Raw genomic sequence first — 14,051 nt, 5'->3', positions numbered from 1 at the left:
AATGATCGAAATTCATGTCTTGTGTCTATACGATATCTTGAGAATGGAGGAATATATAATCCCTTATCTAAAGGACACGCGTATCTGATAAGATCAGAGTTGACAGCGGCTTTTGAAAGCTACGATTGCTGATCAGGTTCTGAAGTTATACAAAATAGTTATTAGACTTATCCAAGTGGGAGACTGTTGGATTAGTGTCTAAGTCCATAACTATTTTGGTATGTACTTGACCCGATTATGAGCATGGTCCTTTTGGGTTGCCTTCACCATAGCAATATGTAGGATGAATTAAGAAGAGAAAGGTTTAATTATGATTTATTAATATATTATAAGAATAATATATTAAAGGAGAAATCATATTGTTTAATTAATATTAGTCAAGAATTAATTAAGAATTAATTTTGTGACTAAAAGAGATTAATTAAACTTAGGGGACTGGAATTGTAATTATAGGATAATTGCAATTGGGCTATGGATCACCTTAGAATAATAGGTTGGACGAATTCTATAGGGAAGCCCATTAGAAATCGTCCAAGGCATGTTCTAGAAGGGGTCCATGGGCTGCTTAGGGCTTAAGCAGTCAAATTAGGGTTTCCTTGTTGGATAACCCTAATAGCCTAAGTATATAAGGAACCCTTGGGCACCAAAAACGTGGCTAACACTTGGATTAGGGTTTCCAGCCGTTTTTGGTGTCTCCTCTCTCTTCTCTCCTTCATCCAATTGCTTAGTGGTGTTTGTGACTCCATTAGAGGTGCAACACTTGAGGCACTAAGCTTTCTGAAGCCAAGGATTGATTGTTATTGCTATATAACAATCAAAGGTTAGATCTAAACCATATTTTATGTTAATATGATTAATTGTATGCTAGATCTAGGGTTTATAGCTTTGGATATTCAATTGCATGTTCATTAGACAAACTAGATCTAAAAGCTATTAGGGTTTGCATGTACACCATAGGAATGATGTATTGCTCGAAACCCATCAGTGGTATCAGAGCCTAGGGCTGTTTATTTGATGTATTTGATGCTATAATTGATTATTCATGCTTAAAATCAAAATTTTTTGGTTTCTGGGGGCTGGACTCGCCGAGTCCATGGCTGAACTCGCCGAGTCCATAGTGAACTCGACGAGTCCAAGCTAGACTCGACGAGTCAAAGTCGCAGATGGAGTAGATTTCGGAATTTTGACCTGTTTTGGCTGTGGATAATTGCCTAAAATGTTTTTTTATTAATAAAATCCGATTTTTATCAATATTTGGAGATTATCCTTGCCAAAATAGAAGATAATTGTCAAAATTTAGATAATCTTTTGTTTTATTAGATAAAGATTGATTATTTGTAATTTAGATTTGAATTATCTTGTGAAAAAGTTTCAATTTTCCCCTTTAGGTTTTATAGTTTAAATTTGAACTTAAAAATTTTGTTTTTTGAAATTTAAATAGTTAAACCCTAGTGTTTTGAAAAGTTTCAAAACTTGTCCTCAAGTTTTGGAATTTAAATTTTGATTAAAAGTTTAATTTTGAAAGATTTAAATTTTAAAAACCCTCGTATTTTTGAAAAGGTTCAAATTACACCCTTATGGTTTTATTAGTTAATTAAAGTGTATAATTAAAAGAGAGTTAATAATTCCATAAAGTTTTGGTTTACATTTAATTAAATTAAAAGTATAATTTATTAAATTAGACCACCTAGTATTTTAAAAGTGTAAAATACACCCTATAATATATAACATTAAAAGTCTAATATTATATATATGTATGAGTAAACAGTCAGTCTTACCGTTAGTAGGCCTCATTCACGAAGCTGGTCTATAAGGGGTGTTTAAGGAAATTGCCTATAAAATGGCGATTGAATGGGTATCCACTCTTACCCACCGCACTCTTGACTAGTGGAGGGTCGTTAGCCGAACGGGTAGGATAGGACGAAACCTTCCATTATAAGTATAATGAAGTACAAAGTAACTAAATGCTTTTACAAATTCCCAAATCATAGTTACTTTAGGAAAAATGTGGAATTGTATGCTAATCCATGGAATTACACTTTGTACCCTTGTCGAAACGTTAGTGGAGCGTGTGTGGTTAACCGGCACACTAATTTGGGTTTGACATTGGTGGCGAAGGGTGGCTCGATGTTTATCATAGATCAATGGAGCGTGTGTGGTTAATCGGCACATTGATTAGGTGGTAGTAGCATTGGGTGCACCATATGATTCGCATGGTTATTCACACCTTGTTTGTGATCCTCGGCATCCCAGTCGCAAACTTGAAGGGCATAATCGAGATTTAAACATTCCATTGAAAAGTTCAATGAATCTCAAAAGATCTAGGAGTTTCAATTCATTTAAAAATTAAATTTCTTTTTCGTTTTTCATGGTGGAAATTGGTAAATCGTCATTTACCTACCTTCAAATATTCTGCAACTAGATTACGACATCCCTCTTCTAGGTTGTAGAGTATTGTGTTGGATCCTAGCCTTGATGTTTCGTTTGGGTGTTACATTAAGGATTCTTATCAATTAACTTGAATTTTCTCCCGTTTTGTAGATGTCTAAATCTTACAATGGTCTTCCCAAGTCCTTTGGAACAAGCTTTCCAAATGAAGATGACGTTCCACGATACGATCAAGGAAATGAGAGTCATGCTTCACTTCCTCCACCTCCTCCAATTAATATCCCTAACCCACAAGTTCAAAGGCTTGAAAAGTTCAAGCTCACTCAAGCCCTTTTGGCAAGTAAACACAAAGATGGAAAACCTGTGTGTGCACACATCTTAGAGATGAAGTCGCACATTGATAGGTTAAGGATGATGGGTGTCGATATCTCAGAAATGTTGGCTGTTGACTGGGTTCTTCAGTCACTTCCTGAATCATATAGTGAGTTCGTTAGAGAGTACTATATGATGGACCATGACGTGACCCTCATTGATTTGACCTATTTGCTTATAGCTTCTGAATCAGAAATGATTTGGCGTGCTGATCGAGCAAATTTGTCTGGCAAATCAAACTCCCAAACTTCAATGGACATTGAAAATGGTGACATTGGAAATCCAGAAAAGGTAAATTCTGAGATAGTTCCTTGTGCCATTCCAAAAGAGTCCATCTGCTTCTACTGCCAAGAGAAGGGGCATTGGAGATCAAGCTGCCCTGTTTACCTGAGAGATCTAAGAGATGGGAGAGTCAAGACATATGACTCTACTTCAGGTAAAATCTATTAACTAACTCTATAAGTTCCTATTCTTTGATTCTTAATACCCGTTACCAGCTAGTTTTGCCGAACACGCCAAAATATATAAAAATTTACATAAATGGTCTCTATGGTTTACCCATAGTCACAAACTCAGTCCCACTACTTGAAAATACCAAAATATCGTTACACTAACAGATGAACCGTAACGACGTAAGCAAAAATATCATTCATGCAAGTTTTGGAAACATATGGACCATGTTCGTTAAATTTTTTTAACAAAAACTGAATTTGTGACATTTAATAACATTTTTACAGTTTTGTCTAGTAAATACCTTATATTGGGTTGAAGAGTTGACCTCCAATGAACACCATAAAATGAATAATATCGAGGACCAATTATGAAATATCTATATACATAGAGGGGTAATAGCATAACATAGACATATGTACACCATTAGCTGGGGAGTTTGGTGGAGAGTTCCTCTGGAGTCTTTCTCTCTCCTCTTTCTTCGAAATTACCTCACTTTCGCAATCTGAGAAAACCTATACAACATCCAGACCATAAAAAGCTCAATCAATACACGGCTGCTCATAATCTTTTGAAGAATTTCTTGTCATTGTTGCTTATTTCGAGATTTATTTTCTAAGATCGAGAAAAAATGGACTCAGATTCATGGACTCGTCTCTCTACATCTAATTCTTCTTCAAGACGCGGCAGTTACCAATCTCGCTCAGGTTCGTCGCGTTTTCCAATCGTCCTCTGTTTTCCTTGAAATTATTTGAAAAAACAGATTGAATTTCAGGAATACGCTTTTGAGTCGTTGGAATTTTGAGTTAATTTGTACTTAGTTAACATTATTGAAGCTTTTGAGTTACAATTGGTATTTTTCAATATGAACATGGAAACAAATTAACCGATGTATTTGCATAATATATTGAATCAAAAAAAAAATCATACTTCAGTGAGCTATTATTCTTTTCGCATATTCGTTTTCAGAACTTTACCAAAAAGTCTACTTTATGGAACATGTTAATGAATTTAAAGAAAAATTTGCTGAAACATATTATATTTCAGTAATACTCTCATTGGATTTCTACTGAGTATAATAAATAAATAAACCTAACATCTATAGATGATGATGATGATGATAAAATAATAAAGCAACTTTCAGTGTTTTTAGAAGCTACTTTGTAAAAATATACTCTGAAACATTTTAACAGTTTCTTTTTAAAAACATTGAAAGTATAATACACAAATAAATGAAAGTACATTGCTATTTTTTTTACAGAAACATTTCATCTTGTGGATGAATTTGAGGGTGATGAGGAGCCAAGGCAAGAGTTTTTGTGCCCATTTTGTGCAGAGGATTTCGACATTGTTGGTCTTTGTTGTCATATAGATGAAGAGCATACGCTTGAAGCAAAGAATGGGGTATCACTTTTTCTTTCAAAAAAAAAAAACTCTTTATTAGGTGTTATTTGCAATCATAAATGGTATATTGTTTTATTTCAATGGAATATTTGCACTAATAAATTTTATTTTTAATACTGTAAATGCAGATATGCCCAGTGTGTGCTAAAAGGGTTGGTATGGATTTAGTTAGTCATATGACAATGCAACATGGGAGCCTTCTAAAGATATCCTTTTTTTTTTATCGAATTCATTTCATATCTCTTTACTTTTTAACCACAATCGATACTCGTGACTTGTGAGTAGTTCTATAATATCATTGAGGGTTAATTTTGTAAATATGTAGAAAATACATTGCTATTCCATAACTAGAGATTACGTTCAACGCAAGAGAAGGCTTCGTAGAGGTGGGACTCACACCCACACTAACACCAACTCAACCCTTTCGATTTTAAAGAAAGAATTTCGGGTAGGAAATCTTCACTCTCTTTTTGGACTTCAGTCATCATCATCATCATCTGAGCCTGAACAATGGTTATCTTCTTTCATCTCCAACACACCATCATTACTTGATGTTGAACCACCACCACCACCACCACCAACCGCTCAACCTCATGCCGCCACGTCAGCAAAGTCAATGGCGGAAAACCCCCACAAGGATTTGTCGCGAAGGTATCACCTATTATAGCATATCCTACTTTTAATACATAAAGTACAATTAACAAGAGTAAATTACACAAATGGTCCCTATGGTTTGGGGTAATCTGCGCGTTTGGTGCCTAACTTATTCTTTTAACTCGAAAAGTCCCTACTGTTTGTTTTTGTTACGTGTTTGGTCCCTGTCTTACCGAAAAAGACTATTATTTAAATATGAAAAAATGGTGGGGTATGTAAGGTAAGGTGAGGGGTGGGGTTAGGGGTGTGTTTATTTAAATAAATTAAAAAATCAAGAGCAAAATAGTTTTTTTAAGTAAGATAGGGACCAAACGCGTAACAAAAACAAACAGTAAGGACCTTTCGAGTTAAAAAAATAAGTTAGGGACCAAACATGTAAATTACCCTAAACCATAGGGACCATTCGTGCAATTTACTCATTTAACAAAGAAACACTTTTTTTTGTTGTTGTAATATACAAACTTGTGATTGTTTTAGGAGTAAACAGCAGCGGGCCCCACTTTCGGACAAGGATCAAGAGGAGAAGGCTAGGCGAAGTGAGTTTGTTCAAGGTCTACTGTTTTCTACTTTCCTTGATGATGGTTTATAAGTAAGTTATCAGGGGTATTTTAGGAAAAAACAGACGAATTCTTAAAAGTTAAAGCCTTGTAATGTATTTTAGAATTTAGATATAGGTTATATAAATATGCTTTAAATCGTTATGTGCAAACTTTTCTATTTCAGTTGAACATGACATGACCATGATATAACATGTTGTACTGTGTGGTTGACATATGTATTTGACTGATCAATTGGATAATAACTCAAATTTTTTGTCCTAATAAAAAAGATTGGTCAGGAACTCACTCTTGATTTTTTAACTTTGCAAAAGACGAGAATGTCCTTCTCTGTCTCCAGAATTTTTTTTTTTTATGGTATTGAAGTAGATATCTTAAGTTAGTTATTAACAATATTAATATCCACGTAATTATAAAATATAAATTCTTCAATTGATGTAAGTTCAACTTATTAATATCCATGTAAGCATTAACATGTTAAAAACTTTCTAAAACGAAACTAAACTACGATTTTGCCTGCCACGTGTTATGGGGCACAAATCCGTTTTGTAAGTTGAACTTTGACGATTATCTTGATAAAAATTAGGTACTGTTATATTTGTTGGTAGATAAATATACAATGTCTGTAGTAATAGTAGTATTGACTAACTCTAATATATACCATTGAATGAAAACGTAGTATAAGTGACCAAATTCACGTCGGAAACGTACATAAAAATAAGCATGAAACGTAAAGGAATTGAGACTATACCGACATGTATATAAAAACAAGTAAGATTTTTTATTAAGTTAACGAGCAGAAGTTCAAATAATAAAAAACGTATTATATGTGAGCCGACTCATATGTAGCAACATACATAAAAATAAGCACAAAAATGTAAAAAGAAAATTACGTCGAAACATTGACCACAAGATAAAAACGAAAATTTAGAAAATGAAGGTGGTGCAAGTGACATTTACAAAGTTCAAAATAAATGAGTCAAAATGATATTTTAAAAAGAAGAGGGGTGGATAATTGCAAAGTGACTCGGCTACCAGGGAAAACTTGAAAGTTTAAAAAATGAAAGGAGTGAAAGTGATATTTTATAAATTTTAAAATAGAAAATGTAAAAATGACATTAAAAAAAATAAAAAAAATAAAATATCATTTTACAAAGCAAAAAAGTAAAAAATATTATTTAAAAAAGTGGAATGGGACAAAACATGGTGTCAACACCTATGTTTTAAAAACCAGACCGGACCGGCCGGTTCAACCGGGAACCAGTCCCGGATTCGGTTCTTAGAGGCCAAAACACCGTTCGTCATGTGAACCGGAAAAAACTGGTTCGGTTGAACCGGTAAAACCGGGAATTTTAAAAAATAATATTTTTTATTTTTTGTATTTTTATATAATTAAAATTATTAATAATGTAATTATGACATCATCCAATTTTTTCGGTTTTTGAGACTGGTCTGACCAATTGGACCAGTTGAATCATCGAACCGGTAAAATGACAATTCAATTTCCGGTCCGGTTTTCAATACCTTGGTAAACACCCACTAACACTACTTAATATCTACCCTAATAAATAAGAATGATTTTGCCACATGTCATATTCTTTATTTTGACACTTGTCATTTTCTAGATTTTTTGAATTATTTAATATCCACTTGTCATTTTTATAGTTTTTATCTTTTTTATTCAAATTTCACTTATTAAATGTCATCTCATATTAATTAATTTTATTAATATATCAATTAATGTACATAATAACTTTCTATTTGTGAATTCATCTTTTTATTAATATATTAATTAATATATATGTATATTAATGTAGATAATAACTTCCATTTGTGAATTCATATTAATTAATTTATTAATATATAAATTAATTAAGATCAAATTACATAAATGGTCCATACGATTTGCCAAATGTCACAAACTCAATTGTTATTTTTTTTTATGAACATGGTCCTTATGATTACCAAAACTTGCGTGAATGATCCTTTTTTTTGCTCACACCTTTACTTTTTGACCTTATTTTTTTATGAACATGGTCCTTATGGTTACCAAAACTTACATGAATGATCCTTTTTTTGCTCACACCTTTACTTTTTGACCTTTTAATAAACCCGTGTAATACACAGGTTTCACATAGATAATAATTAAACATTTTATTAGTTGATTATTTTACAACACTAGCCTTTGTACAAGAATTGTGTTGAACATCATTGTACCCTAACACTACAAATTATACATCAATCAAGCTTTTTTATTTCTACAACTATTATACTTTTTGATCATAAATGTTCTTTCTCTTTTGTTCTTTTTATAACCTACTTTCTATTCTTAGTATATAACTAAAAACGGGTTAAATACTTATTTACTGCAAAAACATTTCAATTTCGTCTTAAATTATCCAACAAAATGGTTTTTAAAACTAATCATACAACCATATTGTACCACAAATTTGGCTTTATACAACAATATTTCATCTTCTAACAAACTTATAACTTATACAAATCATAAAACTCATAACATAAATCTCAATTAGTTTCTACTTTAGAAAAAAAACACATTAGTTACAATCAAGTCTGTACAAGCCTCTAGCAAACCGAATACAAAAAGTTTCATCATTCAACGAAACCTTAACAAAAACAAAGAAATCTAGTATAACATTCAAACTTACCATATCAATCAATTTATACGGTTTTTAGTGGTTTTTAAAAAACTCGTAATCAGGGTGATATACATCCAAATTTCGGAGCCAATTCTCGGTTGAGTGAATGAGTGAGTTGATTTTTTCAGTCCCATGGGCCCCATTTATGGTCCAGTCAGAATTCTTGAACTTGTAGACAGAGAGCCCAAAAATCGGTAACGAAAGCTGACATGGCATTTGGCCTTCATGAACCTGCCTAGCTGTCAATGAACCGTTTGTACCTGAATGGTCAACCACAGCATTTCAACATAATGGTGTGAAAAAACCGAAACCAAATTTTTTTTTAAAAAAAAAAACGAAAATTTAGGGTCTTTTTTTTTGCTTGGTTTTTATATAAAAAAGTTTCTTTTTATATAAAAACCAAACTGAATAACCAAAGTGACATCATCTTATATAAAAGTTTAAGAGATAATTATAAATATGCCCAAAATGGTATTTATCCATTTAACATTGACCATCATTTTATTTTTACGCTTATAACAAAATGTGACAATGACCACCAATTTTATAAAAAGTTTAAGGGATAATCATAAAAATGACCAAAATGGTATAAAAATACTTTAAAAAAGTAAAACTTTGTTTTTTTTTTTTGTATAATTCACTAAATATGGTAGTTTTCTTAAAGGTTTTTTTTGTCACGAGAACCATTTAAAAATCAAAATTTCAATTCGCAAGGCATGCATATTATGAAATTGTTGGTCATTTTTTTTATTATCTATAAGTTTAATCGATTAGATAATTTAAATTAAAATAATAAACATGCGTTCACAGTTTCCATCAAAAATCAAAACAATGAACAAGCATTTACATAGTCTTCCACTATTTAATACTTTAAATTATTTGTTTTTTTTTATTATTTTTTTACTTTTATCACCACTGTTGATGTAATATAATTAGGTAGACTGCATTCTAGGGTTATTTTCAAAATGAGGTAAAAGAGGGCATTTACGTCTTTTGCAGAAACGATAGAGAGGGTAAAAGAGGAATTTTACTTTTTAATGGCGTTGACAAGGAATGGTAAGTCAAGAAACTTGTATCCACATTTTGGAGAGATGGACCAACGGGTATTCTATATATTGGATACCTACAAAATAAAATTCAAATTAATGAATTATATAACTCTAAAAAAACACGTCATCTATATGACATGAAAATTACATATTAAAAAAATAAGTTAGATTGCAATATAAAAAAAATAAATAAAAAACGTTATTTATAATTTGGTTTGTGTTGGAAAATCTTGTAGCTGAATGTCAGATTAAAAAGTATGAAAAAAAAGAAACTTTCATTAATTTATCGATTTATTATAATAGTAAATCGAATAAAAAAAATAACAATAGAATTTTACCAAGCGACAGAAAGCCAACTTGACTGAGTCAGATCACAGCTCCTGTATGTATTCAGTTCTGGAAATATGGATTCAAGATCTGATATCTGTAAACCAAACCCAAAACATTTTGTAAGTCAACAAAAAGTCAACCATCTTATTGCATATTTTTTTGGTCATAAATGAAATGTTGTTGCATAAAATGCACATTTTAATCCTATACGCATTTACATGTTAATTAACATTTAACAAACGAATATACTGTTAATTACATATCAATATATGAAAAAAAAAAAAAAAAAAAACAGATAGTTTATATTTTTTATGTAAGTAAATGATGATAAATATACATTTAACCAAATATAAATGTGAACATATATGCAGATCTATGAATATCTATATATAGCCCTAATCAAGGGAGTACCTACATGGTTGCACATATTAAAATATTTCTCAAATTAGAAAAATAAATAAATAAGTTATGTATCCAAACACAATATCATCAATTTATTCCCACATGCATACCCTAAAATTGTGTAGTATTTCACTATTTTGTAACGTAAAAGGAATAAAAAAAATTGTCATTTTGACAATTAAAGGAAAATTGGTAATCTTAACACAAAAAATTTCCATAAATCTATCTGAATAAATGATGTGTAAAAAGATCTGAAAAAGGAAGGCATGCTTTAGAAGGAAAACATAAGAGGGGGTAAATTTGTCAAAAAAAAGTTTCTTTCCTTGACTTTCTATATTAAGTCAAAAAGAAACAACGATCAACGCCTCATCAAATGCCATCACTCTATATGTAAAATAAGGGCAAATTGGTAATTTCAATTTTGCATGGTTGAAAGACTTGCCTTGGTTGCCAAAGGAGCACGTTGAAAGGGTGATGCACGTTCAAAGTATTCAAACAAATCATCTCTAAGCATGAGTTTATTCAAACTCCGGGCAGCAGAATCAACATTTTCAGCTGCCCGGGGTCCTCGGGCAGCCGCTTCATAGCTCTCATCACTGCTAGTTGTTCTAGATGACTCACAGTCACTATCCTCCCCTGGTCGTCTGTAAATATTAAACAAAACAAAAAAATGTCAAAAATAAAAAACTAAATTAGAAATAAAGTGAAAGCACATTGCCATTGATGTACCTTATGGTGGTTGTAGATGATGCAGGATCAACATACAGTTGAATGGCTGATAAAGATGGTGCATAGTATTGAACAACAGAGTCTCGTTCATTTAACGCAAGAGGAACTCCAACTCCATATGCACTCCATTCCTTAAAAGATTCCCAAAGATCACCAAGCAAAAAGTATGGGTGATAATCGTCTTCATCATTCCTCCATCCCTTCATGCTGCTCTACATATCTCAAAATCACCATAAATCAACACCAAAAGAATAGAAAATGATCGCTAGAAAGATATAATACTCTTTCAATCTTTTTCCCTAATCAATAGCGTAGAAAACAAGTAAGAATTTCATATGTCTTAATTCACAGTTTTAGAAAGGACACCAAGAACAATGAACTTTTTGAATTTGAAAAGGGTTTACACAGATTCACAAAAAGTGAAAACAAAAACGTAATTCCATTACGGAAAATGCACATTTGGTTGATTACTATTTACGCGTATAGTATAGCATCAAGAAATGGTACAAGAAATGGCGATTTAGTGATTCGGATGCTTACAATTACCTTAGGGAAATGCTGGGCAGTAACAATTGGTGTGGTATGCTTCATGAATCGGTCCAAATTAGTCATCGGTAGAGTACTACTACTACCCCGACTCACCGAATACTCCGATTTCTCCTTCTTTGCTTGATGTTTTGGGTGTTCTGCTTGCTGTTCCTGCTGCCGCTGCTGTTGTTGTTGCTGTTGCTGATTGTACCTTCTCATCGCAGGCGGGCTGTAAAATCTGTCCTTCCGTAGCCTACTCCGACTCGAATTCGACATATCCCCAAAATACAACTAGAACACAGAAACTTTAAAGGTTTTCGAAATGATGATCACCAGAGCCAATAGAGGATATATATAATGAGTTTATGTATGAAAGGATTATATGTATATATATGTAGGAAAGGTTTTTGAATGAAATTGATAGAGCTTTCTTTACTTCAATTGAAGATTTTTCGTAGTAATGGAAGTCAGCAATTAGGTTCTAAAGGTTTATAACGAGATCGAAGTTTTATGAAACTCTTTTGTTAGGGTTTTTGAAACAGAGATTTGGGTCTTTAGCTGCTTCAAATTTTGGACAAATAATTTACAAAAATGGTCCCTTGGCTATTTTTCATCACACAAGTTTAAAGGGGGTGTTTGACTTAGCTTTTAAAATATTTTTTAGCTTTTAGGAAAAGATAAAAGGTAAAAGATGTTTTGTAAAATCACTTTTAAAAGCTACTTTTGGATTTTGGATATAAGGAAAATGAACTTTTTGAAAAAGTCAGAAAAACCTGACTTTTTGCAACTTTTCCTAAAAAGACTTTTCGCCTCTCAAAAGTTAAGCCAAACACCCCCTAAACTTCAAAAGAATAGTTCTTGGACTTTGTAAAAGGAGTTTGGTGTATTGGAAATAGAGGAAACAAAACTGATCGAACATTAACTTGACATGGAAAGAGCTTCAAGAAAAGGACTTCGGAAACTATGAAACTTAAACGATTTTTTTTAACTCATTTAGGGTCTATTTGATTTATTTTTTATTGGTTCGAGTAACAGGTTACCTCTTACTCTGTTCAGTAAAAGTTATTGATATCGACACTCTTACTTTGTTACTCGGTCCTAATGCCTCTTACCCAGTCCTTCCAAAAAAGATGTTGACCGAAGGCTAAAACCTTTATTTCCTTTTCTAACCCTTCTTACGCCTCCATCAGTGCTCTGTCGTTCAAGGGAGACGAGCACCATCGTCATTTCCTTGCCACACTTTGTCCTCCACCCCTCGTCAGTGACTTCCTCTGCTACTCGTCCACCTGCGTCGGCCTCCACCCTCTGCAACTCCGACGATAAGTATTTTCTTCTGTGTTTCTTCTTCTTCTTCATAAATTAGATGCAAACATGGTTGAATCGATTACACCGGTATATGCAACGAAGTCATCTGAATCGATTTCAATCGTAGTAGCACATATGTAGTTGTTTCGTTCCTCATTCTCTTTGTCATCTGATTTCCATTACAAACTTGTTATTTTGAAAAACTTTCTGTTTGATAATATGTCTGAATGAAATACATTTGTAATTGTTGCTTGTGTTTGCTATGTGGCACAATGATGGAGTTTTTCTCTAGTAGTTTTATGTTTTACAGCATGTATGGGAAGGCATGTTTTTTTTGGTGGTGTTTGTGTTTTGTTTCCAAGGTGTTTTTATGACATCCCTTATTTTTCAGATGCAATTAAAACATTTTTTCATTACGCTTTATAAACTGAGATGCGGAATTTCCCAGTTAAATAAAAAAATTTAAAATAACGAAAATTATTTTATTAAACCTTGAGGGTGTCATTCGTTCATATTCAAACATACGTTACATCGTAAATACTAAAAGGTCCTGAAACTACTTATTACAGAAACATCTTTGTATTCCACTTAGCATCATAACTAGACTGCGGCAGCCTTGGTTCCACAACCTGTGATGCATAAAAATGAGTGGGTCAGGTTTGGGAAAACCTGGTGAGATATGTAGGGTTTTCAAGCCCATAACAACTTAATGATAATAATTAATATCATTCCTGCAAACAACATTATCAGATAATTTATATAAAATTTGACCTAAGACCAACTACCCAACCCAAGCGATCCTCACAGATCCTAAAGCGATGATTATTAGGAGGAATCACCCAACCTGAAAAATCGTTTGAGCAATTGTTTGACTACACAGCTAGGGGTGTCCTTGGCTAGTGTAAGTCATATAAGGCAACCAATGTTTAGAGATTTGATAAATATGGTATCCCGTTTTATCTACGTCCATGTGTTATAAGTTCATACTAGCAATGTAATTCACTAGACTACCTAGGATAGTCAAGTGTTATTGTAAATAGTTTAATGTCAGAGTATCCCATAAATCAAAATCATAAAATATGAGGAGCTATACGATCACGCCTTCGCCTTCCCGCGATCATCCGAAGTACCTGAAACCAAAACTATAACTGTAAACCCGAATCTTAGTGAGTTTCCCCCAAAATACCAATACACAACAAATAGTACACATAATAACAGCATGT

General features: G+C 32.6%; 2 protein-coding genes across 4 annotated transcripts; one reads left to right on the top strand and one right to left on the bottom strand.

Moving 5' to 3' along the window:
* The first annotated feature begins 3,632 nt into the window (after positions 1-3,632).
* On the top strand, positions 3,633-6,113 carry LOC145121177 (protein DEHYDRATION-INDUCED 19 homolog 4-like). 2 transcript variants are annotated; one of them, XM_079056961.1, is made up of 5 exons: positions 3,633-3,917; positions 4,472-4,614; positions 4,743-4,820; positions 4,973-5,265; positions 5,756-6,113. In XM_079056961.1, exons 1-5 carry the CDS (start codon positions 3,842-3,844, stop codon positions 5,859-5,861), a joined length of 696 nt encoding a protein of 231 aa, XP_078913087.1. In that variant the 5' UTR covers positions 3,633-3,841; the 3' UTR covers positions 5,862-6,113. The 2 variants fall into 2 exon arrangements, with proteins under 2 accessions (XP_078913087.1, XP_078913086.1); XM_079056960.1 differs by having other exon boundaries at positions 3,638-3,917; positions 5,746-6,113.
* A 2,232-nt stretch (positions 6,114-8,345) lies between these two features.
* On the bottom strand, positions 8,346-12,051 carry LOC145118787 (uncharacterized). Of its 2 annotated transcripts, none has more exons than XM_079054455.1 (6): positions 11,536-12,051; positions 10,996-11,207; positions 10,709-10,910; positions 9,873-9,958; positions 9,517-9,608; positions 8,346-8,745 (listed from the first exon to the last, which is right to left on the bottom strand). In XM_079054455.1, exons 1-6 carry the CDS (start codon positions 11,797-11,799, stop codon positions 8,519-8,521), a joined length of 1,083 nt encoding a protein of 360 aa, XP_078910581.1. In that variant the 5' UTR covers positions 11,800-12,051; the 3' UTR covers positions 8,346-8,518. The 2 variants fall into 2 exon arrangements, with proteins under 2 accessions (XP_078910581.1, XP_078910582.1); XM_079054456.1 differs by having other exon boundaries at positions 11,542-12,051.
* Positions 12,052-14,051: the final 2,000 nt, after the last annotated feature.

Source organism: Lactuca virosa, chromosome 6 (assembly GCF_052849685.1).
Source record: "Lactuca virosa cultivar CGN04683 chromosome 6, Lactuca_virosa_CGN04683_v6, whole genome shotgun sequence".
NCBI lineage: Eukaryota > Viridiplantae > Streptophyta > Magnoliopsida > Asterales > Asteraceae > Lactuca > Lactuca virosa.
This window is presented reverse-complemented; position numbering and strand designations above follow the sequence as displayed.

Coding starts and splice junctions, on each gene's coding strand:
- LOC145121177 (XM_079056960.1), top strand. CDS start 3,842: ATGGACTCAGATTCATGGACTCGTCTCTCTACATCTAATTCTTCTTCA. Junction 3,918..4,471: donor CAGTTACCAATCTCGCTCAG/GTTCGTCGCGTT, acceptor TTTTTTTTACAG/AAACATTTCATCTTGTGGAT. Junction 4,615..4,742: donor CGCTTGAAGCAAAGAATGGG/GTATCACTTTTT, acceptor CTGTAAATGCAG/ATATGCCCAGTGTGTGCTAA.
- LOC145118787 (XM_079054455.1), bottom strand. CDS start 11,799: ATGTCGAATTCGAGTCGGAGTAGGCTACGGAAGGACAGATTTTACAGC. Junction 10,911..10,995: donor TCATCTACAACCACCATAAG/GTACATCAATGG, acceptor TAATATTTACAG/ACGACCAGGGGAGGATAGTG. Junction 9,609..9,872: donor AGTTGGCTTTCTGTCGCTTG/GTAAAATTCTAT, acceptor TTTATTTTGTAG/GTATCCAATATATAGAATAC.